A 27,118-nucleotide genomic window follows, 5' to 3' on the forward strand; every position below is an offset into this window, starting at 1 on the left:
CAAAACAAAATTTAAAAATCATTGTCCTTGCGGAATTAACATGTTACTGGGTGAAGACAGACAACAACAAACCTAATAAACTGTGTTAGAAGATAAATGCTATGGAAAGAAAATCAAGTGAAGTAAGAAGTCTGACAATTTGGGGATGGGTCAAAATGTTGAATAATGGAATCAGGATAGGCCCTACTGAGAAAAGATTTGAGCCAAGAATTGAAGGAAGTGAGAGAATTAACTGTGAATATCAGGAGCATTCCAGGAGAAAGAACAGTCCGTCCAAAGGAGCATGGCTGCCTGGCAACTTGTAGGACCTGTAAGGGGGCCAGTGTGTGTATTGATTAAGAGTAGAGATGAAGTCCTAGAGGTGGGGGTTAAGGACTGGCTGTTGCTCCGATGCATTAAAGCTTTTGGGGTATTTAATGAATCAGCTTTTTATTTTAGAATAATTTTAGGTTTATAGAAAAGTTGTGAAGATAGTACAGAGTTCCTATATACCCCACACCTGATTTCCCCTTTTATTAACATCTTACATTAGTATGGTACATACGTTATGACTGATGGATCAATACTGATACATCATTAACCAAAGTTCATACTTCATTTGGATTTCTTAGTGTTTACTAGATGTCCTTTTACTGTTCCAGAATCCCATTTGGTCATCATGGCTCCTTAGGTTCCTCTTGACTATGGCAGTATCTCACTTTCCTTGTTTTTGGTGACATTGACAGTTTTAAGGCACTCAGGTATTTGAAGAGGTACTGGTCAGGTATTTTCCACAATGTCCTTCAAATGGAGTTTGATGTTTTTCTCTCAGCCTGGTGCTAGGGGTTTTGGGGAGGAGGACCACAGACATGAAGTGCCATTCTCATTCCATCATATCAAGCGTGCATGCTATCAACTTGACTTTTATCATAGTTGATATTTACCATGATCACCTGGCTGACATAGTGTTTGTGAGGTTTCTCTAGTACAATGTTATTTTCCCCCTTTCTATTCTGTACTCTGGGAGCAAGTTGTTAAGCATAGCCCATACTTATGAATGGTTTTGCTCCACCTTTTTGAGAGGGAAGTCTCTGCATAAGTTATTTGGAATTCTTCTATAAGGGAGATTTGTTTCTTCTCTCCCATTAATTTACTTCTTCATTTATTTATATGAATATGGAATCATGGTTATTTTATGGTTTGGATTATAAGTCAGTACTTTGTTACTTACTTTGTAGCTCATATTGGTCCAGCTTTTGCCATTGGGAGCTCTTCACTTGGTTCCTGTGTCCCTTTGACATACTCTCATCATTTTGATTTTTTGAGTAGTTCCTTTCTAGTGCTACAAGATGCTCCAGGCTCATCTTTATATATTCCCTGAGGTAGCCCTCCAATCAGCCATTTCTCCATGGAATCCTGGTTTCTTTTATTAGAGAATGCTAAGATCAGGGTGCTGGGTGTGCTCATTGCTACGGGGATTCCATTGCTTTTTAGTCTTCTTAGCTAACGGAGCTAACCCACGTATTCATTGATGTCTGTGATTATTTCTATATCCATCACTATCTATATTTAGCTAAACATGAGCTCAAACTCTAATCCTGTGCCATTGGATCACATGGATTTATTCTGGCTTTCTCCTCTTGTTTATATGTTACTTCTCACTCCAACAGTGAGAAACCTGGCTCATTGGAAGGTTTTGAGAAGAGGAGTTGGTTGACATGATCTGATTTAGGATTTTAATTAGATGATTGCTGCCATGAAGAAGAGATCTTAGGGAAGTTAGAATGGAAGCCAGACGGCCAGTGAGGAGGCTTTTGTTGAAATTTAAGTGATAAGAAAAAGAGTAACATAGTGTGAAGCCAAATGAGTTGGGTTGGTATATTATGTTTAACTTGGGAGGAAGAAGTATGGTAAAGGAAATATTTTATCATTACCTATTTGATTGAAGGGCCTGAGGATTAAATAAGCATCTCTTCTAAGGAAATTAAGCATTTCTTCTAAGGAAGCCTTGATACAAAATGTATATAAACAACCAGCCAAGCAATGGCTGATGATTTGAACTAGAAATTGTTATGCTATATGGCAATGTTTGAAGTCTGAAGTCTGGATGAGAGTTATGAAATTTTGAGGTACTTCTGAATTCTGAGCTGAGCAGACCATAGATCTAACCCATTAACTGATTCAGACATTCAGAAACAAACACTGTTCATCAGAGACTGTGCTGGATGCTGAGAGTAGAAAATGAGCAAGGCAAAATTCTGGATTTCATGGCACTAAGGATTTAGTAGTTAACTCTTCTAAAACCTATTCATAATTAATTTTGAGAGACTGGTTCAGTTGCTGAAAATTTTTCTGAAGTCTGGCTCTTTTAATGGGACATCTTGCATTGATTCCCACAACTTCATTGCTTTTTCCACATCACAGGAAAGACTTGCAGAGCTTGAGTGAGCCAGAATCTGGTGGATTCACTGAAATACACCATTGTATTCTATTTTGATGTGTTATTACAGTTTTGTAATAATTTAATAACTTTATCATAGTAAAAGCTACCATTTATTGAGGGCTTCTTATGTGCTAAATACTGTTTCAGGTGTTTTTAGAATAACTCATTTGCAAGGTAGGTATTATATTCTTCTGGGGAAAAAATGGAAGCACACAAATTAAATAACTTTTCCAAAATATACATGTAGTTCATAAACCTAATCTTTCTGTTTTTAGTATACATCAGTACAGTAGGTTGTAATTATTTGTGTCTAAATAAACATGACTTTTTCTACATCACAGAAGCAATGCATGTTCGTTAAGAATAGTTTAACAGTACAAATATGCAAAACAGAAAGTTATGGTTTACTTCTTAACAGAAAGATGTTATGATTTAGTGAAAATACGCTGGACCAGGAACTAAAATTGGGTTCCAGACCACATACTCCTTGGATAGCTGGATGCCCTTGAGTAAATGATTGATTTTTCATTTTCCACATACATAAGGTAAGAAGGTTGTTAATTCTAGTTCTAGGAGTCGGGATTTCTTCAGTCTCTTCTAGCTCTTTCATTTTATGTGATTCTATAACAAAGCATTCTTTGTGCTTATTGTTGAAGAGAATTTTTTAAACAATAATAACCTCCTTTGCCCATTTTTGTTGAGTCAACCTAGGTTCTAACTCATTTGGCAAAAATAGGATGTAGTTAATGTATAATTACTATGTATGGTTTTGCTGAACTCCAAATAACACATTTATTATAACTTAATTCTTACCCTTATTGTATTAAAATAATAAGATTTCACTGTTAAACTTTAACCAACTTTATAATTAACTTGTTCTTTAGTTTTTTAATAATACAGAAGTGGGCACCTGGCCATTTCCAAGACACATTTGACTCACGGATCTATTTTCTGCTTGTCATAGCCTCAGAAGAGAACAGTCACCACACTCATGGCAGGGATTTTGCGCTCAATAGTTCAGAGGCCCCCAGGCAGACTCCAAGTAAGTGTTTCAAGTATTATCGCTCTTTTTTTTTTTATTCTTTAAGAACTGTTTCTTTCTCTTTTTTAATGAATAAAACAACTGGGCAGGTTTAACTGCACCGTTCCTTTTTTTATATATGTTTTTTAATGTTGAGGATCAGTCTTATTTATGGTTTATCTGCTGTTTCATCACTAAAGATTTGAAATCACAAAAGATTTTTCCTGGAGAACATGCTGGTAAAAAATGGCTAGTATTGGTTTCCCCTTAATCTTTTTAAAGTTTAAGGGTTTATTCTCTTTCAGTTATGAAAAGAGTATATCTTCAATCATAGAAAAATAGAAAACTGTGGAAGAGCAGAAAGAAGAAAAGCACTCTCCCAGAAACCATTCATGCTTGTATTTTCATGTATTTCCTTCTAGTCTTTCTTACAGAAATTATAGCAGCTCAGCCTAATCTATTCATGAGAGCCCGAGTCTAGATACAGGCGTGCTGCTGGCTGTAGGTAATAATATTAGGTGCTTTACACAGATTACCTTAACCTTAGATTAATCCTGTGGGGTCAGTATTATTTCCTTTTAAAATAGCTGAGGAAATTGACTCTGAGAGGATAAGTGTCTCATTTCTCACAGATGATAAGCACAGAACCAGGATTAGAAGCCCATATTTTTCCTTTCCCTCGCTCATTCGCTCCTGCTTACTCTCTAATTATGTGTGGACCTCAGCAGGACAGAAGGGGCATGAAGGGAATGAATATTGCCTATCCAGAGAGGAGTTTCCAGATACGAGGGATTGGCAGTGAATCCTTTCTCTTTAGCCGACTGAGAGCAGCAGGACTAGAAGATTGCCGAAGGGGAACAAGAGATAGGAACTAGTAGTGATGGCCTTGTAGGGACCAGAAAGACAACCGTAAACTCATTTCTTTTTACAGTGTATTGTTGAAGGCTGTTATTGCACATCGTGTGGAGCAGGGGTTGGCAAACTACAGTCTGCAGGTCAAATTCAGCCCACCTATTTTCTTAAATCAGGCTTTATTGGAATGTAGCCACGCCCACATGTTTACATATTGTTCGGGGCTCCTTTTGCCCCCCAGTGGCAGAGTTGAGACTTGGCAATGGAAACCATACAGCCCCAGAGCTGGAAATAGCTTCATGTTTAGTCCTTTACAGAAAAATATTGCCAACCTCTGGTCAAGAAGTCTCTATTTCACTCATATGTGGAATTTAAGTTAACAAAACAAATGAACATAGGGGAAAAAAGAAAAAAGAGGAGCAAACCAAAAAACAGACTCTTAACTCTAGAGAACAAACAGGGTTATGAGAAGGGAGGTGGGTAGGGGATGGGCTAAATGGGTCATGGGGATTAAGGAGGGCACTTGCAATGAGCACCAGCTGTTTTATGTAAGTGAGGAATCACTAAATTCTACACCTGAAATATTACACTGTATGTTAACAAACTGGAATTTAAATAAAAACTTGAAAAAAAAAACAGAGAAGTCTATATTTATATGAGCTTTTTGCTTTCTAATGTTAGTGGTAAGATGAATATATTCATTCAGCTAAGGGGCTGAGATAAATGTTTGATAATTATAGGTTAGGTAAAAACACTTTTGTCACCTAAAAATTGGTGGGTATGGATTTCTGCACTAGACAGAGTTCTTAAAAAAAATGTTTATATCATGTTTTAGACTGTGACAAAAGGTGTGGAGTCTCTTATTTGCACGGATTGGATTCGTCACAAATTTACCAAGTCAAGAATTCCAGATAAAGTAAGAAGAAGGGTTGGGGGTGGGGGGCAGTTAGTGTTACTATTTTTTTAAGCATGTGCTGTTTTAAAAGATACCTACTTTTGTAATATTGAAAACTTTTATATTAAATTATTTGTGGATGTTGGTGGTAGGGCAGAGTTTAAATAAAGCATGGTAGAATTTATCTAAATGATTCTTTTTTTTTAAATGTACCACTGTTCTTTGTAGTAGTCGGTTTTTATCATCTTAGAATCTGTTTATTCCTGCTTATGGTTTTTTGCCGTAATAGTTTGTGTTTTCATATCACCATTGTCCTCAGAAAACAATGAGTCTTCTTCCTGCTCAGACACTGTCTATGTGGGTCTGTGTTCACTTTCTGTCTTGACTATTGCAACTTGGAATCTTTGCGAGAGAACTGCTAGATTTATGTGTACATATCATTCTTTCGGAAAACACTAGCTACATTGCTTTTCGTGTTTTTTTCCTACGTTAGCCACATAGAACCACTTGGTTTTCCCAAATATTTCAGGCTCTTTACACAGTTTCTTTATATCTTCTCTCCTTTTCTTTGGCATGCCTGCCCCATACTCTGTCTTCCACCATTCTTCTCACCCTGCGTCTCTTCAAAACCCCTAGAAAATACAGACAAGCAAAAACAACTGAAAAGCACCCTTAATCCCACCTACCTGGAGACAGCTACTGTCAATACCTTCCACATCCTTTTCTGTTGTATGTTTTTAAAGATGTGAATCATCTCATGTATAATGTTTCTCTAATTGCTTTCTTCATTTAGCAATATAATGGGAGCCTCTCAGTAGATAAGTTTCTACAATATTATTTTCATGATTGAATTATATGCTTTTTGATTAAAGTGCCATCTTCTGTGTGTGTGATTCCCCAGAGATAGGACTCTTGATCTAATATCTTTGAAACCTTTATACATACATAAGTGTGTGTGTGTATAACATGATTTCTTAGAATCAGTATTTATGTAATGTATCATATATACAAACCTGTGTATTTTGGTACACATGAAACAAATACAGGAGCCTACTACAGGGGCGCCTTGGTGGCTCAATCAGTTAAGCGTCTGCCTTTGGCTCCGGTCATGATCCCAGAGTCCTGGGTTTGAGCCCCAAGTCAGGCAGGGGGTCTGCATCTCCCTTTCCTTCTGCCCCTTCCCCCTGCTCATACTCTCTCTCTATCTCTCCTTTTTCTCTCAAATAAATAAATAAAATCTTTAAAGAAAAAGATCCTATTACACATGGTTGTGTGGATTTTTTTTTCTTTTGCTCAAGAATGTATTATGGCTTTCTTCAGCATTAGTAGCTGCTAAGATAGTAAGCTGTTATTTGTTTTAATGGCAGCACTGTATCCCATTGGATACATCATAGTTTAGTTATATTGTATTTTGTTTGGTTTTGTTATTAGTTTGTTAGTTTTATTTAGAATGTATGCATCCTAATTCATTTAGTTATTCTATGAGGAACATGGATGTGCCCTTTAAATTTTTCAGTATTACAAGTAGTATTACCATGTACATCCTTATTCAGTACATTTTATGTACTTAGGGAAGGTTTTCGTGGGATAGCTTACTGGAACATCTTGATTCTTAGAGAATCAGTTCACATAGCAGCTTTGTGGAGCCGTTTCTAATCCTTCATAGGCAGTCATTTGTACTCTTCTAGTACTTTGTACGTACTTTTTTTATGATCCTCAAGTGTTATTGTCATTGTAAGCTTAGCTTTGTGCCCCTGATTGAACGCGGTGAAGGGATGCAGCTGTGCCCAGCTTATACAGTGCTCATACAGTCTCCTGACATTTGAACTCTTCAGTGTCCTCTGGTGGCTCCTGCTTCACTCTTAAAACAGTTTTTGCCTATGTGATACTTTTTTCAGATTATGGAATTATTAGACTTTTTCTATCTAAGTAATCAGATGGGTATAAATGTTCAATTTGAGGATAGGATTATAGAAAGATTTGGGATGAGATCGTTATGTGGTTGTTTGGGTTTTTTTTTTTTTTTTTCTTAAGGAAAAAAAGGAGATACTTAGAAGCATAGATACATAGAAGTTGAAAATTTACCATTTATAATTCTCCTTTCTTAGGTATTTCAGCCTTCACCTGCAGATCATGAAAAATACGGTGGGGATCCACAGCACCCTCATAAACTGCATATTGTTACCAGAATAAAAAGTACAAAAAGACGTCCATATTGGGAAAAAGATATAATAAAGATGCTTGGATTAGAAAAAGTATGCAACTATTTAAGTCATCTTACGTGTTGTTTAAATTTGCTTTAAATTTTATAATTCTTAAACTTTAAGGTGTATTTTTACAGTTTCTTTTGTTTAAATGTATTATTTAGTGTAATTTATTTGAAACTTTGATTTAGACAAAATAAGCCTTCATTTTCACATTTTGCTGAAACATGGGACCATCTGCTCTGAAACTGATCCATTACATGGTTTCCTTTCTTTCTAGGCACATACTCCTCAAGTTCACAAGAATATCCCTTCAGTGAACGCAAAACTGAAAGTGGTTAAACATTTGATAAGGTTTGTTGTTTGTCAGCGATTTTTTAAAATGTGTTACCTAATATAATTCTAAAAGCATTTTCTTATGTCACAGGATCAAGCCCCTGAAGTTGCCCCAAGGACTTCCAGCAGAGGAGGACATGTCTAACACGTGCCTCAAGAGCACTGGGGAATTAGTGGTGCGGTGGCATCTAAACCCCATAGACCAGGAAGCAGTTAAGTCCTAAGGCCAGAGCAGTTTCATATTAAAAAATGTAAATCATTTTTATTTAAAGGTAGTGAGAAAGTGTTCTCATTAAAATATATTTTAAATACTAGTCCTTGTCACTGGCTAAACATGGTGTGATTCTTCCTTATATAGGCTTGGAGGTTTCAGTGCTGTTATTTGGTTTAAGACTCTCTCTTTTCCCTCTGATCGTTTCATTGCAGAATGGGCAAGAATGGTGTTATTTGAACATCTGGGTTTAGATGTCACCTTAGCAATCACCATTGATTTTTCTTTTTTTTTTCACCATTGATTTTTTTTAAAAATACTGTTTTCTCTTTTAATTGAATTCAACAGATTCTGTGAGTGTCCCTTTGAGTGAGCAGTGTGTTATATGTGGAGAAATGCACAGCTGACCAGAACACGGTCCCTGCCCATCAGGAGCTTAGTCTGTTTTGCTAGGGAACAGAGACTCAGCCACAGTCATTAAACATTAGGTGTAGCTAGATTGGCTGCTTTGTGCTTTAGTGTCTATAAATATTTATGTAGACTTGACTGCATTTTATTCTTAAGCTTAATACCAAAAATAGTATCTGTTTTCTAATTATAAATTTAATTTGACCTAAATTTTATTGATGTTCTTTGAATTCCTCAGAAACTGCCAACAGTTGAGATTGTTATTTATTTTTTTTTTTAAAGATTTTATTTATTCATTTGAGACACAGATAGATATATAGAGAGAGCATGAGCAGTGGGAGAAGCAGAGGGTGAGGGAGAAGCAGACACCCCGCTGAGCCAGGAGCCCAACGTGGGGCTCGATCCCAGGACCCTGGGATCATGACCTGAGCCGAAGGCAGACGCTTAACCATCTGAGCCACCCAGGCGCCCCGAGATTGTTATTTAAAAGACGAAAAAGAAGGGAGAAATCTTTTTAGGGAGAATTTTTTTTTTTTTCCCTTTTTTTCTATTTCAGATACCTGGAGGGATTGGGAGAAGTAAGAATTTTAGGAGAGGTTCAGTACTGGGAAATTTTGTGGCAGCTAATTGAAGATGATGGTGAAGAATCTCTGAATTCTAATTACCTGTTATTTTCCTTTGTCTCTTGTGAGATTTAGGTTGGGCAACAGTAACATTGGCATACTACTCATAATTTGTGGTCCCAATATCCATCCTGTCGTGGGTCTTGATGTTTTGGGGCATCAAGTAGAAGTGCCACCTAAAATGAAGCCAGATATCATTAATTTTGTTTTTAAGATTTATTTCTTTATTTTAATCACAATGAGATACCACCTCACACCAGTCAGAATGGCTACAATTAACAAGTCAGGAAACAACAAATGTTGGCAAGGATGTGGAGAAGGGGGAACCCTCCTACATTGTTGGTGGGAATACAAGCTGGTACAGCCATTGTAGAAAACAGTATGGAGGTTCCTCAAGAAGTTGAAAGTAGAGCTACCCTATGACCCAGCAATTGCACTACTAGGGATTTACCCCAAAGATACAAATGTAGTGATCCGAAGGGCCACCTGCACCCCAATGTTTATAGCAGCAATGTCCACAATCGCCAGACTATGGAAAGAGCCCAGATGTCCATCGAAAGATGAATGGATAACAAGGATGGTATATACATACAATGGAATATGGATTGACTAGCCATCAAAAAGGATGAAATCTTACCATTTACATTGATGTGGATGGAACTGGAGGGTATTATGCTGAGTGAAATAAGTCAATCAGAGAAAGACAATTACATGGTTTCACTCATATATGGAATATGAGAGTGCAGAGGATCATAGAGGTAGGGAGGGAAAACTGAATGGGAAGAAATCAAGGAGACAAACCATGAAAGACTCTTAACTCTAGGAAACAAACAGGGTTGCTGGAGAGGGGTGGGGGGTAGGGGGATGGGGTAACTGGGTGATGGGCATCAAGGAGGGCATGTGATGCAATGAGCACTGGGTGTTTTATGCAGCTGATGAATAACTGAACTCTACATCTGAAAGTAATGATATACTATATGTTGGCTAATGGAATTTAAATTTTAAAAAAAGATTTATTTATTTCTTAGAAAGAACAAGGAGGAAGGGCAGAGGGAGAGAAAGAATCCTCAAGCACTCCTCGCTGAGTGCAGAGCACAATGTGAGGCTTGATCCCAGGACCCTGAGACCATGACCTGAGCTGAAACCAAGAGCTGACGCTCAACCAACTGAGTCACTCAGGCACCCCTTATACTACCTTAAGACCATACCAGTTCTCTCAAAGTCTTCTCAATCTAAAATTGTGCCTCTTCTAGGTATATCTTTTCTCCTTATAATACTAATACATTCTAACTGGCACAGTTTCACCAAGAATAATTTGGAATTACACTGGCCATGGAGGGGCGGGGCGGGGGGGGCTTTTGACATGAACAAGATTGTGTATTTGGGAGGTAACTTACAACAAAGAGTGAAGAAATCCCATGAGGAGATTATTTGTCTGTTTTTCTGAACACACAGGATAAATTATTTGCTCAGGGAGGGCTTCCCTGATAGCAGTAAGTACAAACTCCCCTCTCCAGGAACAAAGGAGCTGGCTGGTGCCATTTCCCTCTCCCACCCCTAAGCATAAACCATCTTCAGTAAACAGCACAGCACCAAAACTGGCTGCTTAAATTGCTTACACCAAAACCTGATGCCCTGTACTCTGCTGGTACTCTGCTGCTTTTCTCAGGCAAGTGTATCTGAGAACCAGCACAGTGGCCCCTCCCCCTGAAGACCAGCACAAACCCCCACCTACACCAAGTCTACTGACCATAGAGTACTGCGGAGCTTCACCTCTAGTGGAAATAGCTTCAGGTCTCTTTTAACAAGCAGACCAGAGCACACCTAATTAAAACTTGCCACAGTGTGGCCAAGGTCCAAACACTCCCCACTACAGACAAGGAGAAACCCTGCAGAGGACTGACCTGAGGGATAGAGGAGCCATAACACAGCAGCAGAGGGTACACAGCATACACCAGAGACATTTCCTAAAGCACCAGGTCCGGGGCATTATATGACCTCTTCATAAAGCCATTACTCTCAGGAGTAGGAAACGTACCAGGCTTCCTAACACTCAGAAGACAGAGACCTAGACAAAATGCCAAGATGGAGGCATTTATCCCAAAAGAAAGAACAAGAAAAGGTCACAGTCAGGGTTGTAATGGAAACAGATACAAGTAATATGCCTGATCCAGAATTTAAAACAACAATCATAAGGATACTAGCTGGACTTGAGAAAAGCATAAAAGACATGAGCAGGTCCCTCGCCACAGAGATAAAAGAGCTTAAAACGAATTAGGCCAAAATAAAAAATGCAATAACTGAGATTCAAAACCAACTGGATGCAATGAACACAAGGATGGAAGAAGCAGAGGAACGAATAAGTGATACAGAAGATAGAATTATGGAAAATAAGCTGATCAAAAGAGAGAAAGAAATCAGAAAGTAGAATTAGGGAACTCAATGATTCCATGAAACATAATAACATTCCTATCATAGGAGTCCCAGAAGAAGAAAATAGGGAAAAGGGGGCAGAATGTTTGAGGGAATTATAGCTGAAAACTTCCCTAATCTGGGAGAGAAAACAGACTTCCAAATCCAGGAAGCACAGAGAACTCCCATGAAAATCAACAAAAGTAGGCCAGCACCAAGACATAATTTAAATTTGCAAAATATAAAGAAAAAATCCTAAAAGCTGCAAGACAAAATAAGTCCCTAACTTACAAGGGAAGATAAATAAGGGTAGCAGCAAAGCTCTCCACAGAAACTTGGCAGGCCAGAGAAGAGTGGCATGATATATTCAACGTGCTGAATGGGAAAAGTCTACAGCCAAGAATGCACTATCCAGCAAGGCTACCATTCAGAATCGGAGAGATAAAGAGTTTCCCAAACTAGGGGCACCTAGTTGGCTCAGTCAGTTAAGCATCTGCCTTTGGCTCAGGTCATGATCCCAGAGTCCTGGGATCGAGCCCCATGTCTGGTTCCCTGCTCAGTGGGGAGTCTCCTTCTCCCTCTCCCTCTGCCCCTCCCCCTGCTCCTTCTCTTTCTCTCTCTCTCTCACTCTCTAGCTCTCAAATAAATAAAATCTTAAAAAAAAAAAAAAGTTTCCCAAACTAAAACTAAAGGAGTTTGTGTCCACTAAACCAGCCCTACAGGAAATATTAAAGGGGACTCTTTGAGTGAGAAAAACACTAAAGAGAAAATCCACAGAAGAAAATGACAAAACAAGCAATAAAATGGCACTAACTTCATATCTATCAATAATTACCCTGAAAGTAAGTAGACTAAGTGCTCCAATCAAAAAACACAGGATGTCAGAATGGATTAAAAAACAAGAGCCATCTAGATGCTGCCTACAAGAGACTCATTTTAGATCTAAAGACACCTGCAAATTGAAAGTGAAGGAAGGGAGAAATATTTTTCATGGCAATGGATATCAAAAGAAAGCCAGAGTAGCAATACTTATATCAGACGAACTAGATTTTAAACCAAAGACTGTAACAAGAGATGAAGAATGGCACTATATCATAATAAAAGGGTCATTCCAACAAGAAGATCTAACAATTGTAAATATTTATGCCCCCAACTTGGGAGCACCCAAATATATAAAATAATAACAAACATAAAGGAATTCAATGACAGTACAATAATAGTAATGGACTTTAACACCCCACTTACATCAATGAACGGATCATCTAAGCAGAAAATCAACAAGGAAACAATGGCTTTGAATGACACACGACCAGATGGACTTAACAGATTTATTCAGAACATTTCATCCTAAAGCAGCAGGATACACATTCTTTTTAAGTGCACATAGGACTTTCTTCAGAATAGATCACTTTTAAGTCACAGGTCAGGTCTCAACAAGTACAAAAAGATTAAGATCACACCATGAATATTTTCTGACCACAACACTATGAAACGTGAAGTCAACCACAAGAAAAAATTTGGAAAGACCACAAAGACATGGAGGCTAAAGAACATCCTACTAAAGAATGAATGGATCAATCAGGAAATTAAAGGAGAATTAAAGAAGAAATAAAAAAAATACATGGAAACAAATGAAAACACAACAGTCCAAAACCTTTGGGATGCAGCAGAAATGGTCATAAGAGAGAAGTATATAGCAATACAGGCCTACCTCAAAAAGCAAGAAAAACCTCAAATACATAATCTAACCTTACACCAAGAGGAGCTAGAAAGAGAACAACAAATGAAGCCTAAAGCCAGCAGAAGAAAGAAAAGCAGAGCTGCAGGCATCACAATTCCAGACTACAAGTTATCAAGACAGTATGGTATTGGCACAAAAACAGACACATAGATCAATGAAACAGAATAGAAAACCCAGAAATGAACACAACTATATGGCCAACTAATCTTCGACAAAGCAGGAAGGAATATCCAATGGAAAAAAGACTATTTCTTCAACAAATGGTGTTGGGAAAACTGGACAACAACATGCAAAAGAATGAAACTGGACCATTTTTTTTTACAACAAAAATAAGTTCAAAATGGATGAAAGACCTAAATGTGAGACAGGAAAAATCCTAGAGAACACAGGCAGGAACCTCTTTCTCATCAGCCATAGCAACTTCTTACTAGATGGGTCTCCTGAGGCAAGGGAAGCAAAAGCAAAAATGAAGAGATTTTATCAGGATAAAAACTTCTGCACAGCAAAGGAAACAATCTAAAAGGTAGCTGTCAAAATGGGAGAAAGATATTTGCAAAGATATTTGCAAATGACATATCTGATAAAGGGTTAGTATCCAAAATGTATAAAGAATTTATCAAACTCAACACCCCCCAAAAAATAATCCAGTTTAAAAATGGGTAGAAGACATGAATAGACATTTTTCCAAAGAAGACATCCAAATGACTAATAGACACATGAAGAGATGTTCAACATCACTCATCATCAGGGAAATACAAATCAAAACTACGATGAGATATCACCTCACACCAGTCAGAATGGATAAAATTAACAACACAGGAAACAACAGATGTTGGCAAAGATGCAGAGAAAGGGGAACCCTTGTGCACTGTTGGTGGGAATGCAAACTGGTGCAGCTACTCTGGAAAACAGTATGGAGGTTCCTCAAAAAGTTAGAAATACCCTACAACCCAGCAATTGCGCTACTACATATTTACCCAGAGGATACAAAAATACTGATTCAAAGGGATACATGCACCCCAATGTTTATAGCAGCATTATCAACAAATAGCCAAATTATGGGAAGAGCCCAAATGCCCATCGGCTGATGAATGGAAAAGAAGAGGTGATATATATATATACAATGGAATGTTACTCAGCCATAAAAAAGAAGGAAATCTTCCCATTTGCAATGATGAGGATGGAGCTAGAGAGTATTATACTAACTGAAATAAGTCAATCGGAGAAAGACAAATACCACATATGATCTCACTCAAATGTGGAATTTAAGATACAAAACAGATGAACATAGGAGGGGGAAAAAAGAGAGAGAGGGGCAAACCAGAAAACAGACTCTTAACTATAGAGAACAAACTGAGTGGAGGGGAGGTTGGCAGGGGAATGGGTTAAATGGGTGATGGGTATTAAGGAAGACACTTGTGATGAGCACTGGATGTGGTATGTAAGTGATAAATCACTAAATTCTACACCTGTAACTAATACTACACTGTATGTTAACTAACTGGAATTTAAATAAAAACTTGAAACTAAAACAAAAACCAAAACCTGCCACAATGTTATATAATGTTATACTAACTGTTAACATTGTTTATATATTATAAACAATTTAAACCGGATACAATAATTACAGAGAAACACAAATATGTATACAACATAATGGATATGACTTTCTACTTATTAAGGTGGTAAATTTAGTACAATGTATAATTTTCTATTTAATATACTGATAAATCCTATTTTAATGCTGTAGACATAAGCTTTAAGTTTATTAAATATAGACCCCCATGCCTAAATACATATAAAGGTATATTAATAAATTACTGTAATCTGTGCATGAATAATGTGAAATAAAAGTAAAAATAGCATTTGAGTAGACCAACGTAATTTTGCCCAGAGACTCATTATTTCCTTATCACTTATCACATATCTTGTCCTCTCTAAAAACTATGCTTGATTTTGCCTTTCTCAAAATCATACCCAAATTTGAAAGAGTAAAGTTAAGATAAACTTTATTCTTAAACTATCTGTGGATTTTCTAAAGTGACCATCAGATAACAAAGATTTGCTCTTCACCACATAAAATGATTGCTGTTCACCACATAGGAATGATTGTCTAAAAATTCTCCAAACGTTAATTCAAAATAATTACCAAACTTAATTTTTTTTTAAAGATTTTATTTATTTATTTGAGAGAGAGAGAATGAAAGACAGAGAGCATGAGAGGGAGGAGGGTCAGAGGGAGAAGCAGACTCCCTGCCGAGCAGGGAGCCCGATGCGGGACTCGATCCCGGGACTCCAGGATCATGACCTGAGCCAAAGGCAGTCGCTTAACCAACTGAGCCACCCAGGCGCCCCCAAACTTAATTTTTTTTAAGTAGGCTCCACACCCATCATGAAGGTGTTCAGGATTTGAACTCATGACCCTGAGATCAAGGCCTGAGCTGAGATCAAAAGTTGGATGCTTAACCGACTGAGCCACCCAGATGCCCCCAAACTTAATATTAACAGAAACCTGACAAATTAAAAAGAGAGTTGATCTGCCTAGGTTAATTATATATAGGTAAAGTCTATTAAATATATTTTAATGAATATGCATTTTTCAAGTTAAAAGAAATATAGCTATGATTTTAGACAGAAAAACTATAATTCATTTTAATTTATTTTATTGATATAAATTGATATATATTTATTTTTATATATAAGGTATTTATATATCTTCCAAACAATTGTTTCCATTTATCTAGGTTCATAAATCCTCCCCTCGCCACACCCCCTTTCATTTTATTATAAATCTGAAAAGGCACTAGGGAACTGATTCAATTAAGTGGAAACCATCAGAGGCCCATTGCTATATTTAATCTTAATTAGATTCAGTAGCCAAGACATATATATCCACCTTGTTAAGAACAAGAGCAGCAACAAAAATGTAAATACTAGTTTATTCAGTTCTAGGGTCTCTACTAAACTTAATGGTTTCCCACGCTGTGCTATGTAGACTTTTCCATTGACAACAAACTCTCAGCATTTTTCAGCAAGTCACCTAATGTATGAAGTGTTGTTGCTGTCTCTTTATACATCACTGTCCAATATTACAACACCCTAAACCCTACTACCTTTCTCCACGGGTCTGTGGTGTCATGCATCAATCTAAGAAATTCAGACAAAAGGATCAATGATTTGCCAAGGACAATTCAACACTTCTAACAGAGTAAACCCTAAATACATTCCTGTTGGGATGTTAAATTAAGTATTTTTCATTGTATTTATTAAATTCTCCTCATTTAGTCTGTTTATTGTCATGCTCATTCCACTCTTTTCCCTGGGTTTAAATAAATCCTGTGTTTGTCTTACTCATCTTCAGGTTTGCATTATTATGTTTGGTCAAATTTGTCCCCCATGACTCTTTGTCATTTAGACACGCATCTCATTTATTGCTTTCTTGTCCTCTGGTTCAGAGATACTAGAGTTCTTAGAGAGGGTCTAGGAGCCACTGGCAGGGAGTGGTACTTTTATTAAGGCATTTTCTGTATTTGGTAATCCTAATTTGGTAAAATCTGAGTGCAGGGCTTCAACTTAGTACAATTGCAAGAAACTGCCTTCCCATAGGATGGACTATAGAATAGAACTTGGAAAGGCCCCTCAACCAAAAGCTCCCTTCCATCACTCTGTAGGGGATCTGACATTCTTCTATTAGAAATGCAGTCATTTAAGGAAGAAGCAAAATTGTCTTTATTTTCAGATGGCATAATTTTATACATAGAAAATCCTAAAGACTCCACCAAAATACTGTTAGATCTAATTAACAAATTCAGTAAAGTTACAGGACACAAAGTTAACATACAAAAAAGTCAGTTGCATTTCTATTAACAAATTATCTGAAAAAGAAATGAAACAATCCCACTTACAATAGTGTCAAAACCAATACAATACTTAGGAATAAATTTAACCAAAGAGGTAAAAGATTTCTATAGTGAAAAACCACAAGACATTGATGAAAGAAATGAAAGATGACACAAATGGAAAGATACATTTCATGTTCATGGACTGGAAAAATTAATGTTAAAATGCCCCTACTGGGGTGCCTGGGTGGCTCAGTCGGTTAAACATCTGTCTTCGGCTCAAGTCATGATCCCAGCATCCTGGGATCAAGCCCTGTGTCATGCTCCCTGCTCAGAGAGGAGTCTGCTTCTCCCTCTCCCTCTACCTCTCTTCCCTGCTTGTGCGCGCTCTCTCTCTCTCTCAAATAAAACCTTAAAATATATATATAATGAATATTATTCAGCCATTAAAAAAGAAGGAAATCCTGCCATTTGCAACAATATGAATGGACCTTGACGGCATTATGTTAAGTGAAAGATGTCAGAGAAAGACAAATATTGTATGATATCACTTACATGTGGAATCTTTTCATCTTTAAAAAAAACAACAACAATAGGGGCGCCTGGGTGGCTCAGTCATTAAGCGTCTGCCTTCGGCTCAGGTCATGATCCCAGGGTCCTGGGATCGAGCCCCACATCAGGCTCCCTGCTCGGTGGGAGGATCAATGATTTGCCAAGGACAATTCAACACAACTCCCTCTCCCACTCCCCCTGCTTGTGTTCCCTCTCTCACTGTATCTCTCTCTGTCAAATAAATAAATAAAATCTTTAAAAAGAAAAAAAAACATAGAGGAAAACATCAGCTTTGTGGTTACCAAGGGTTGGGGGTGGGGAGGTGGGGAATTGGATGAAGGTGGCCCAAGGTACAAACTTCCAGTTATAAGGTAAGTACTAGGGATGTAATGTAATGTACAACATGATGACTATAGTTAACATTGCTGTAAGATATATTTGAAAGTCAGAGAGTAGATCCTAAGAGTTCTCATCACAAATTAAAGAAAAATCTTTTTTTTCTTTTTCTGTAGCTATATGACATGATGGATATAAACTGAATTTACTGTGGTCATCACTTCACAGTATATGTAAGTTAAATCATTACACCTTGAACTTACACAGTGCTGTATGTCAGTTATATCTCAATAAAACTGGGGGGAAAGCTGAACTAAAATAGATCTACAAAAAGAAAGAAAGAAATGCAGTCATTTATTTTCCTTGAGTCTTCAGGAATATCAGTGAAGGGGTGACTATTCAGAAAAGTTACCTCTGACTGCTAACTATCTGACCTCCTCAAGTTATCATTTCAGTCTGATGGGGGAAGGAAGTGGGAAAGTGAGATCCTCAGGGAGTAGCAGGCTAGATGCAGAACAGATGGAGGTGGTGCTCAAGGGAGAAAGCCAGAATTGGGTAGAAGAAGCCCTGAAAGAGAGGGGACTTGGAATGGCACATTTTGCCTACTTAAATCTCATAGCAAAGTTTGAGTTGGGATAATTTTCATGCTATAAGATAAAAACAGCCCATAATCTCCTCTAATGTTTTACAGCCCAAATCCCAACAGCCAGCAAAACCAGCCTTCCCTGCTTTGCTGTCATACCTGCATCAGCCCAAATCGATTTTCTATGTCTCCCCAGCTATTCCTGAGAACTCTCCGAACTCTCCCAGCATGACTCTCCCGTGAAATGAGGGCCACAGTGTGTGAAGGGTCCACAGAAAACCATTTCCCAACCTCTTGGATATTGGCTTTGTAGGATAACATCCTTTAAAGATCCATTGCTGCAATCATTTTGGAGGCAATAACTCCTGAGGACAGGAGGAGAGAGGGTGCTGTCTCTAAAATGGAGCATGCCTTCCCAAGGGAGAGAGCATGGTCAACTGGGGTAAGGAAAATAAGTACCAGAAATTCTATTTGTTTTTTCATCTCATCCTTCAAATTTATATTTTTGTATATATTTCATAATGTCATAAAGTGCATGTGAAAAATGGGGAAATATATTGTGGTATCCTCTAAAAATTCTTCACTAACAGTGATGTACAATCAAGAAAGTGTTGGTAGATGTCTTTATGGAGCGGCTTTAAAGAGACCATCTATGTGAGTTGTTCCTAAAAGGCATCACCCTGGAAAGGGCTCCTCTTGTCTGCCAGGTTGGAAACTATTCCCCTGGGCCATTGTGGTGTCCAAATGAGTTAAACCTGGCTCATTAAATCTCTAAATTTGAATGAAAACAACCTTGCCCAGGTTAATCGCATGGTTCTTAGTCTGTGTGTTTGCTTTTTGCAACACCTGACTCCAAACAACTTTTGGAGGTTTCCTAATATCACATCTACCTTTACAGGAGACCTGCTTTCATGGGTGATATTTAAAAATTTCTTCCCAGACGCACCTGGGTGGCTCAGTTGGTTGGGCGACTGCCTTCGGCTCAGGTCATGATCCCAGAGTCCCTGGATCGAGTCCTGCATCTGGCTCCCTGCTCAGTGGGGAGTCTGCTTCTCCCTCTGACCCTCTCTCCTCCTAATCTCTCTCTCACTCTCTCTCTCTCAAATAAATAAATAAATAAAAATCTTTAAAAAAAAATTTCTTCCCAGACAATTCCAAAGAAGAATGTTTTAAATTATGCTGAGAATTTCCAAGGTAACAGAATGAAGTGGGGGACAAGGTTTTTGGGGGTATATAAACCCTTTTTTTAAGTTTTAATTTTTATTCCAGTTGGTTAACATAGTGTTATATTAGTTTCAGGTGTACCATATAGTAATTCGATTATTCCATACATCACCTGGTTAAGCTGTTGTATTTTACATTTCAAAATTAGCCACAACATTGTACATGTGTGAAACTGAGTAGGGTTTTTTGTTTGTTTGTTTTAACACTTAAAGTATGGGAGGTATATGAGGGAGGGAAAGCTTCAGAGAAAGAGATAATTTCCAATCAATATTTGATTGATACCTTGCCTTGTGACAGACATTTTAATCAGCTATATACCTTATGAGGTCAACTAGAAATTACGAGGGGAAAGGTAGGAAGTGGAGAATCCAAGATGCAGATAGAATGTTACTACTGCACACACAGGGCATCATAGAGATTAAGGTCATGTTCTCTAAACCCTAGCCCTGTTACCGGCTATGGGACCTTGGCCAGTAATTTAACCTCTCTGGGCTTTAGTTTTCTCATCCATACAATGAAGATGATAAGTAGCACCTTCATCATAGGAATTGAATGAGGAAATAAATATAAAGCAACTGATCTAGCGCCTAGAACACAGTAGCTATCATTGCTTTTATTAGTAGTACAGTAGTAGTATGTTTCCTTCAGAAAAGAACATGGTCACTTACCCTTTTTATATCATTTCGCCTCTGCCCCCCAACATACTAAGGCTTAGGCTATCGATTACACCAGCCTGCTGGAGAGAACCTTAAGCCCTTATTTTGGCCAAAGTTTTGAAAGAAGGAAGTGAATTTTAAGGTTACTTGAAGTTCTAGCTTGGGAAGTAGGACTCTTCATTCTTCAGATAATTAGAACCTGCTAGCACTGCTCTTGTCCCCAGAGTAGGGGTCACTTCCTAAGTGTTTATGCAATTGAATTCTATCTATAACCCTGCTGTGTCCATAAGAATTTGAGCTCATGGGACAGAATTGGTTTGAAATTTTTGAAAAGTGGACTCATATTTATGTACCAATTTTGGGGTGTCCAGTACCTAAAATGTTTATGCCCCTGTTCAGACATGGTAGTTACTATGCTTACCTGAGATCATCAGCCCCTCTGGGAGGTTATCACTGAAGCTTAGTCCTGAACTTAGGTAGATCAACAAAATACCCATGCAGTTTCTTCCTTTTCAAAACACCATCTGAGAATGAGGGTTGGATGAGGGCAAAGAAATGAGAATGTTGGCCAGGGCAGAGTTGTTATTCTCAATGGCTGAACTTGCCTTTTGGAAATTCTGACAAAGTGGTCATGTGAATACTTCTGTACCCAGCTCCTCATCCCCACCTTGCACCAGAAGGGAATGGGCTAAATCTGACGTTAAGGCCAGGCTTAGAAAAGGGAAAAAGCAACATACAGAGCAAAGAGCTTCTAAGAGAAATGGCACATATTGTACCTACAGCGACTATGGATAAGTTTTCTTCATTATCATGAGTTTTAATAATTGAATATTCTTTGACATTAAGGAAATCTTCCATCATTCTCCCTTCAATAAACAGCTTTCTATACAAAAGGATCTTATTAGCAAAGGTATTCAGACAGATCTACTCATTGAATATTGATCAACATTGGCAAATTAATCTTATTCTCTAATTAATGTACTCCCTACTCTGATTTAATCCATGTCCTTCTGCCCACCCTCCCCCCAGTGCTGTGCTACTTCCCACTGAGAGCTCACTCTTAGGTATGCTTTCATCTTTTTTGGTCTTCTTTGATCAGAAGGCTTCTCTCCTCTCAGACCATCCACCATACTCTGAAGATCTGTGGCTCTCACAACCTTCCCCTCTGGCTCCATTGTCACTGTGGGTATGGGACCTGGCCTCGGGGCCTTACAGAGGGTTTCAATAGTAAGGACAATGAAGAGGTCCTGAGATCTTCTCCACAACACAGACACCCTCCCCAAGACTCACCTGAGAAGCACCAAGGCCCAGAAACATCAGTAGAATCCACAGCCTCAAGATGCTGAGAATATGACACAAAATGAGAATAGAACCTATCTTTTAGCACCACTCTATAAATATATATATAAATTTAAAAATATATTTTATATATGTTTATTTTATGTATAAGTAAAGTATGTATTTTTATATATTAAATATAAACATCTATATGATACATATATATATATAAAACAACTCATGCACTGCAAATAGAGCATATCTTTGCAAGCATGGTATTGAACAGCTATAAGGAAAGCAGTGTTTCTTCACCTTATAAACAACACAATACATTCAAACTGTATTGAGTTTAAATTGTGTCTTCCCTTAAGGTACTCTGACCAACATTCTAGAATCCACAGCAACCTTAAGTTCAGTTAATTATACTCTTACAAAAAAACAAAGTAAAAATGTGTGTACATAAAATATAACTTTAATTTTTATGTTTTTAGGACTTCTAATAAAGTATAAGGTCACATATTGGAACAAATTTCTTATCTGATTGTTTTGAGCATGGGCACAAAGCTCAAAGGACAGCTGAGCAGAAAACTCTTTTTCTTTAAAGAAAACAAAAAATCTGCACCAACCTCCTCTCTTTGCTAAAGGTCTGCCATGGGTTTGGCATCCCTTTCCTCCATTTGCCAGCTCTTGTCACTACTTCTTGCCCCTTTCCTGCACTGGATTCTAAAATTAAAACAAAGACACTTTACAAAGTGAACACAGTGCAGGTATTTTTATTACATGTTATTTCAAACTTAAGGAATTGGTGCCAGAAAGTCTGGACTAGCATTTTTAGAGGTAAAGAACAAATTAATTCTATATCACTTATATCTCTGAGGATTCACTCATGTTTCATCCCCCCTCTGATTTCCCCCCTTCATTCTTCCCCTCCTGCTATCTTCTTCTTTTTTTTTTTTTTAACATATAATGTATTATTTGTTTCAGAGGTACAGATCTGTGATTCAACAGTCTTACACAATTCACAGCACTCACCATAGCACATACACTCCCCAATGTCTATCACCCAGTCATCCCATCCCTCCCACCCCCCACCACTCCAGCAACCCTCAGCTTGTTTCCTGAGATTAAGAATTCCTCATATCAGTGAGGTCATATGATACATGTCTTTCTCTGATTGACTTATTTTGCTCAGCATAACCACCCTCCAGTTCCATCCACGTCGTTGCAAATGGCAAGATTTCATTCTTTTTGATGGCTACATAATATTCCATTGTATATATATGTATACCACATCTTCTTTATCCATTCGTCTGTCAATGGACATCTTGGCTCTTTCCACAGTTTGGCTATTGTGGACATTGCTGCTATAAACATCGGGGTGCACATACCCCTTCGGATCCCTACATTTGTATCTTTGGGGTAAATACCCAGTAGTGCAATTGCTGGGTCGTATGGTAGCTCTATTTTCAACTTTTTGATTAACCTCCATACTGTTTTCCAGACTGGCTGCACCAGCTTGCATTCCCACCAACAGTGTAGGAGGGTTCCCCTTTCTTCGCATCCCCGCCAATATCTGTCATTTCCTGACTTGTTAATTTTAGCCATTCTGACTGGTGTGAGGTGGTATCTCATTGAGGTTTTGATTTGGATTTCCCTGATACCGAGCAATGTTGAGCACTTTTTCATGTGTCTGTTGGCCATTTGGATGTCTTCTTTGGAAATATATCTGTTCATGTCTTCTGCCCATTTCTTGATTGGATCATTTGTTCTTTGGGTGTTGAGTTTAAGAAGTTCTTTATAGATTTTGGAAACTAGCCCTTTATCTGATATGTCATTTGCAAATATCTTCTCCCATTCTGTTGGTTGTCTTCTGGTTTTGTGGACTGTTTCCTTTGCTTTGCAAAAGGTTTTTATCTTGATGAGGTCTCAATAGTTCATTTTTGCCCTTGCTTCCCTTGCCTTTGGCAATGTGTCTAGGAAGAAGTAGCTGTGGCTGAGGTCAAAGAGGTTACTGCCTGTGTTCTCCTTTAGGATTTTGATGGACTCCTGTCTCACATTTAGGTCTTTCAACCATTTGGAGTCTATTTTTGTGTGTGGTGTAAGGAAATGGTCCAGTTTCATTCTTCTGCATGTGGCTGTCCAATTTTCCCAACACCATTTGTTGAAGGGACTGTCTTTTTTCCATTGGACATTCTTTCCTGCTGTCGAAGATTAGTTGACCATAGAGTTGAAGGTCCATTTCTGGGCTCTCTATTCTGTTCCATTGATCTATGTGTCTGTTTTTGTGCCAGTACCATACTGTCTTGAGGGTTACAGCTTTGTAATAGAGCTTGAAGTCCGGAATTGTGATGCCGCCAGCTTTGCTTTTCTTTGTCAACATTCCTCTGGCCATTTGGGGTCTTTTCTGGTTCCATACAAATTTTAGGATTATTTGTTCCATTTCTTTGAAAAAAGTGGATGGTATTTTGATGGAGATTGCATTGAATGTGTAGGTTGCTCTAGGTAGCATTGACATCTTCACAATATTTGTTCTTCCAATCCATGAGCATGGAATGTTTTTCCATTTCTTTGTGTCTTCCTCCATTTCTTTCATGAGTATTTTATAGTTTTCTGAGTACAGATTCTTTGCCTCTTTGGTTAGATTTATTCCTAGGTATCTTATGGTTTTGGGTGCAATTGTAATGGGATCGACTCCTTAATTTCTTTTTCTTCTGTCTTGTTGTTGATGTATAGGAATGCCACTGATTTGTGTACATTGATTTTATATCCTGCCACTTTACTGAATTCCTGTATGAGTTCTAGCAGTTTTGGGGTGGAGTCTTTGGGGTTGTCCACATAAAGTATCATATCATCTGCAAAGAGTGAGAGTTTGACATCTTCTTTGCCAATTTGGATGCCTTTGATTTCTTTTTGTTGTCTGATTGCTGTGGCTAGGACTTCTAATACTATGTTGAATAGCAGTGGTGATAGTGGACATCCCTGATATGTTTCTGACCTTAGAGGGAAAGCTCTCAGTTTTTCCCCATTGAGAATGATATTCACTGTGGGTTTTTCATAGATGGCTTTTATGATATTGAGGCATGTACCCTCTATCCCTATACTCTGAAGACTTTTGATCAAGAAATGATGCTGTACTTTGTCAAATGCTTTTTCTGCATCTGTTGAGAGGATCATATGGTTCTTGTTCTTTTTTTTATTAATGTATTATATCACATTGAATGATTTGCGGATGTTGAACCAACCTTGCAGCCCAGGGATAAATCCCACTTGGTCGTGGTGAATAATCCTTTTAATGTACTGTTGGATCCTATTGGCTAGTATTTTGGTGAGAATTTTGCATCCATGTTCATCAAGGATATTGGTCTGTAATTCTCCTTTTTGGTGGGGTCTTTGTCTGGTTCGGGGATCAAGGTAATGGTGGCCTCATAAAATGAGTTTGGAAGTTTTCCTTCCATTTCTATTTTTTGGAACAGTTTCAGAGGAATAGGTATTAATTCTTCTTTAAATGTTTTGTAGAATTCCCCTGGGAAGCCATCTGGCCCTGGGCTTTTGGTTTTTGGGAGATTTTTGATGACTGCTTCAATTTCCTTAGTGGTTATAGGTCTGTTCAGGTTTTCTATTTCTTCCTGGTTCAGTTTTGGTAGTTGATACATCTCTAGGAAAGCATCCATTTCTTCCAGATTATCTAATTTGCTGCCATATAGTGTCTCATAGTTTGTATTTCTTTGGTGTTGGTTGTGATCTCTCCTCTTTCATTCATGATTTTGTTGATTTGGGTCCTTTCTCTTTTCTTTGTGATAAATCTGGCCAGGGGTTTATCAATCTTCTTAATTCTTTCAAAGAACCAGCTCCTAGTTTCATTGATCTGTTCTACTGTTCTTTTGGTTTCTATTTCATTGATTTCTGCTCTGATCTTTATTATTTCTCTTTGCCTGCGGGGTTTTGGCCTTATTTGCTGTTCTTTCTCCAGCTCCTTTCAGTGTAGGGTTAGGTTGTGTATTTGAGACCTTTCTTGTTTCTTGAGAAAGGCTTGTATTGCTATATACTTTCCTCTTAAGACTGCCTTTGCTGCATCCCAAAGATTTTGAACAGTTGTGTTTTCATTTTCATTGGTTTCCATGAATTTTTTAAATTCTTCTTTAATTTCCTGGTTGACCCATTCATTCTTTAGTAGGATGCTCTTTAGCCTCCATTTATTTGGTTCTTTCCGACTTTCTTCTTGTGATTGAGTTCTAGTTTCAAAGCATTGTGGCCCAAAAATGTGCAGGGAATGATCTCATTATTTTGGTACCAGTTGAGACCTGATTTGTGACCTAGGATGTGATCTATTCTGGAGAATGTTCCATGGGCACTAGAGAAGAATGTGTATTCCATTGCTTTGGGATGGAATGTTCTGAATATATCTGTGAAGTCCATTTGGTCCAATGTGTCATTTAAAGTCTTTATTTCCTTGTTGATCTTTTGCTTAGATGATCTGTCCATTTCAGTGAGGGGGATGTTAAAGTCCCCCACTATTATTGTATTGTTGTTGATGTGTTTCTTTGCTTTTGTTATTAATTGTCTTATATAATTGGCTGCTCCCATCTTAGGGGCATTGCTATTTACAATTGTTAGATCTTCTTGTTGGATAGACCCTTTAAGTATGACATAGTGTCCTTCCTCATCTCTTATTACAGTCTTTGGTTTAAAATCTAATTTGTCTGATAGAAGGATTGCCACCCCAGCTTTCTTTTGGTGTCTGTTAGCATGGTAAATGGTATTCCACCCCTTCATTTTCAATCTAGGGGTGTTTGGGTCTAAAATGAGTCTCTTGCAGACAGCATATCAATGGGCCTTGTTTTTTAATCCAATCTGATAGCCTGTGTCTTCTGATTGGGGCATTTAGCCCATTTACATTCAGGGTAACTATTGAAAGATAGGAATTTAGTGCCATTGTATTGCCTGTAAGGTGACTGTTACTGTATATTGTCTCTGTTCCTTTCTGGTCTATGTTGCTTTTAGGCTCTCTCTTTGCTGAGAGGACCCCTTTCAATATTTTTTTGTAGGGCTGGTTTCGTGTTTGCAAATTCCTTTAGTTTTTGTTTTTCCTGGAAGCTTTTTATTTCTCCTTCTATTTTCAATGACAGCCTAGCTGGATAGAGTATTCTTGGCTGCATATTTTTCTCATTTAGTGCTCTGAATATATCCTGCCAGTCCTTTCTGGCCTGCCAGGTCTCTGTGGATAGGTCTGTTGCCGATCTAATGTTTCTACCATTGTAGGTTACAGATCTCTTCTCCCGAGCGGCTTTCAGAATTTTCTCTTTGTCTCTCAGACTTGTAAGTTTTACTATTAGATGTCAGGGTATTGACCTATTTTTATTGATTTTGAGGGGGGTTCTCTGTGCCTCCTGGATTTTGATGCCTGTTTCCTTACCCAAATTAGGGAAGTTCTCTGCTATAATTTGCTCCAATATACCTTCTGCCCCTCTCTCTCTTTCTTCTTCTTCTGGGATCCCAATTATTCTAATATTGTTTCAGCGTATGGT

At 37.9% G+C, this 27,118-nt stretch overlaps 1 protein-coding gene and 2 long non-coding RNA genes across 8 annotated transcripts in view; 2 read left to right on the top strand and 1 right to left on the bottom strand.

The window, feature by feature from the left end:
• Positions 1-8,044, top strand: part of MRPL30 (mitochondrial ribosomal protein L30) — a 33,303-nt gene extending 25,259 nt beyond the window's left edge. For 3 of the 5 annotated variants that reach the window (XM_045885158.3, XM_064572599.1, XM_045885155.3), the window contains 5 exons: positions 3,387-3,464; positions 5,131-5,211; positions 7,299-7,445; positions 7,675-7,748; positions 7,822-8,044. In XM_045885158.3, coding sequence (XP_045741114.1) covers positions 3,414-3,464; positions 5,131-5,211; positions 7,299-7,445; positions 7,675-7,748; positions 7,822-7,954 — 486 coding nt within the window. In that variant the 5' untranslated portion in view covers positions 3,387-3,413 and the 3' untranslated portion in view covers positions 7,955-8,044. Of the gene's footprint in view, positions 1-2,840; positions 2,968-3,386; positions 3,465-5,130; positions 5,212-7,298; positions 7,446-7,674; positions 7,749-7,821 lie in introns of all 5 variants that reach the window. The other 2 variants (XM_045885156.3, XM_045885157.3) reach the window with 2 other exon arrangements.
• LOC123851405 (uncharacterized) lies at positions 512-22,602 on the bottom strand. The gene is made up of 5 exons (XR_006792577.3): positions 22,220-22,602; positions 21,606-21,657; positions 20,737-20,839; positions 9,015-9,148; positions 512-818 (listed from the first exon to the last, which is right to left on the bottom strand). It is a non-coding gene; the product is annotated as an uncharacterized LOC123851405 (long non-coding RNA).
• On the top strand, positions 9,821-19,519 carry LOC123851404 (uncharacterized). Of its 2 annotated transcripts, XR_010405733.1 has the most exons (4): positions 9,834-10,225; positions 18,029-18,085; positions 18,632-18,877; positions 19,334-19,519. It is a non-coding gene; the product is annotated as an uncharacterized LOC123851404 (long non-coding RNA). The 2 variants fall into 2 exon arrangements; XR_006792576.3 differs by having other exon boundaries at positions 9,821-10,225; positions 18,632-19,519.
• Positions 22,603-27,118: the final 4,516 nt, after the last annotated feature.

This window comes from Mirounga angustirostris, unplaced genomic scaffold, assembly GCF_029215605.1.
Source record: "Mirounga angustirostris isolate CCGP_5_RB_7025 unplaced genomic scaffold, mMirAng1.0.hap1 SCAF_10, whole genome shotgun sequence".
NCBI lineage: Eukaryota > Metazoa > Chordata > Mammalia > Carnivora > Phocidae > Mirounga > Mirounga angustirostris.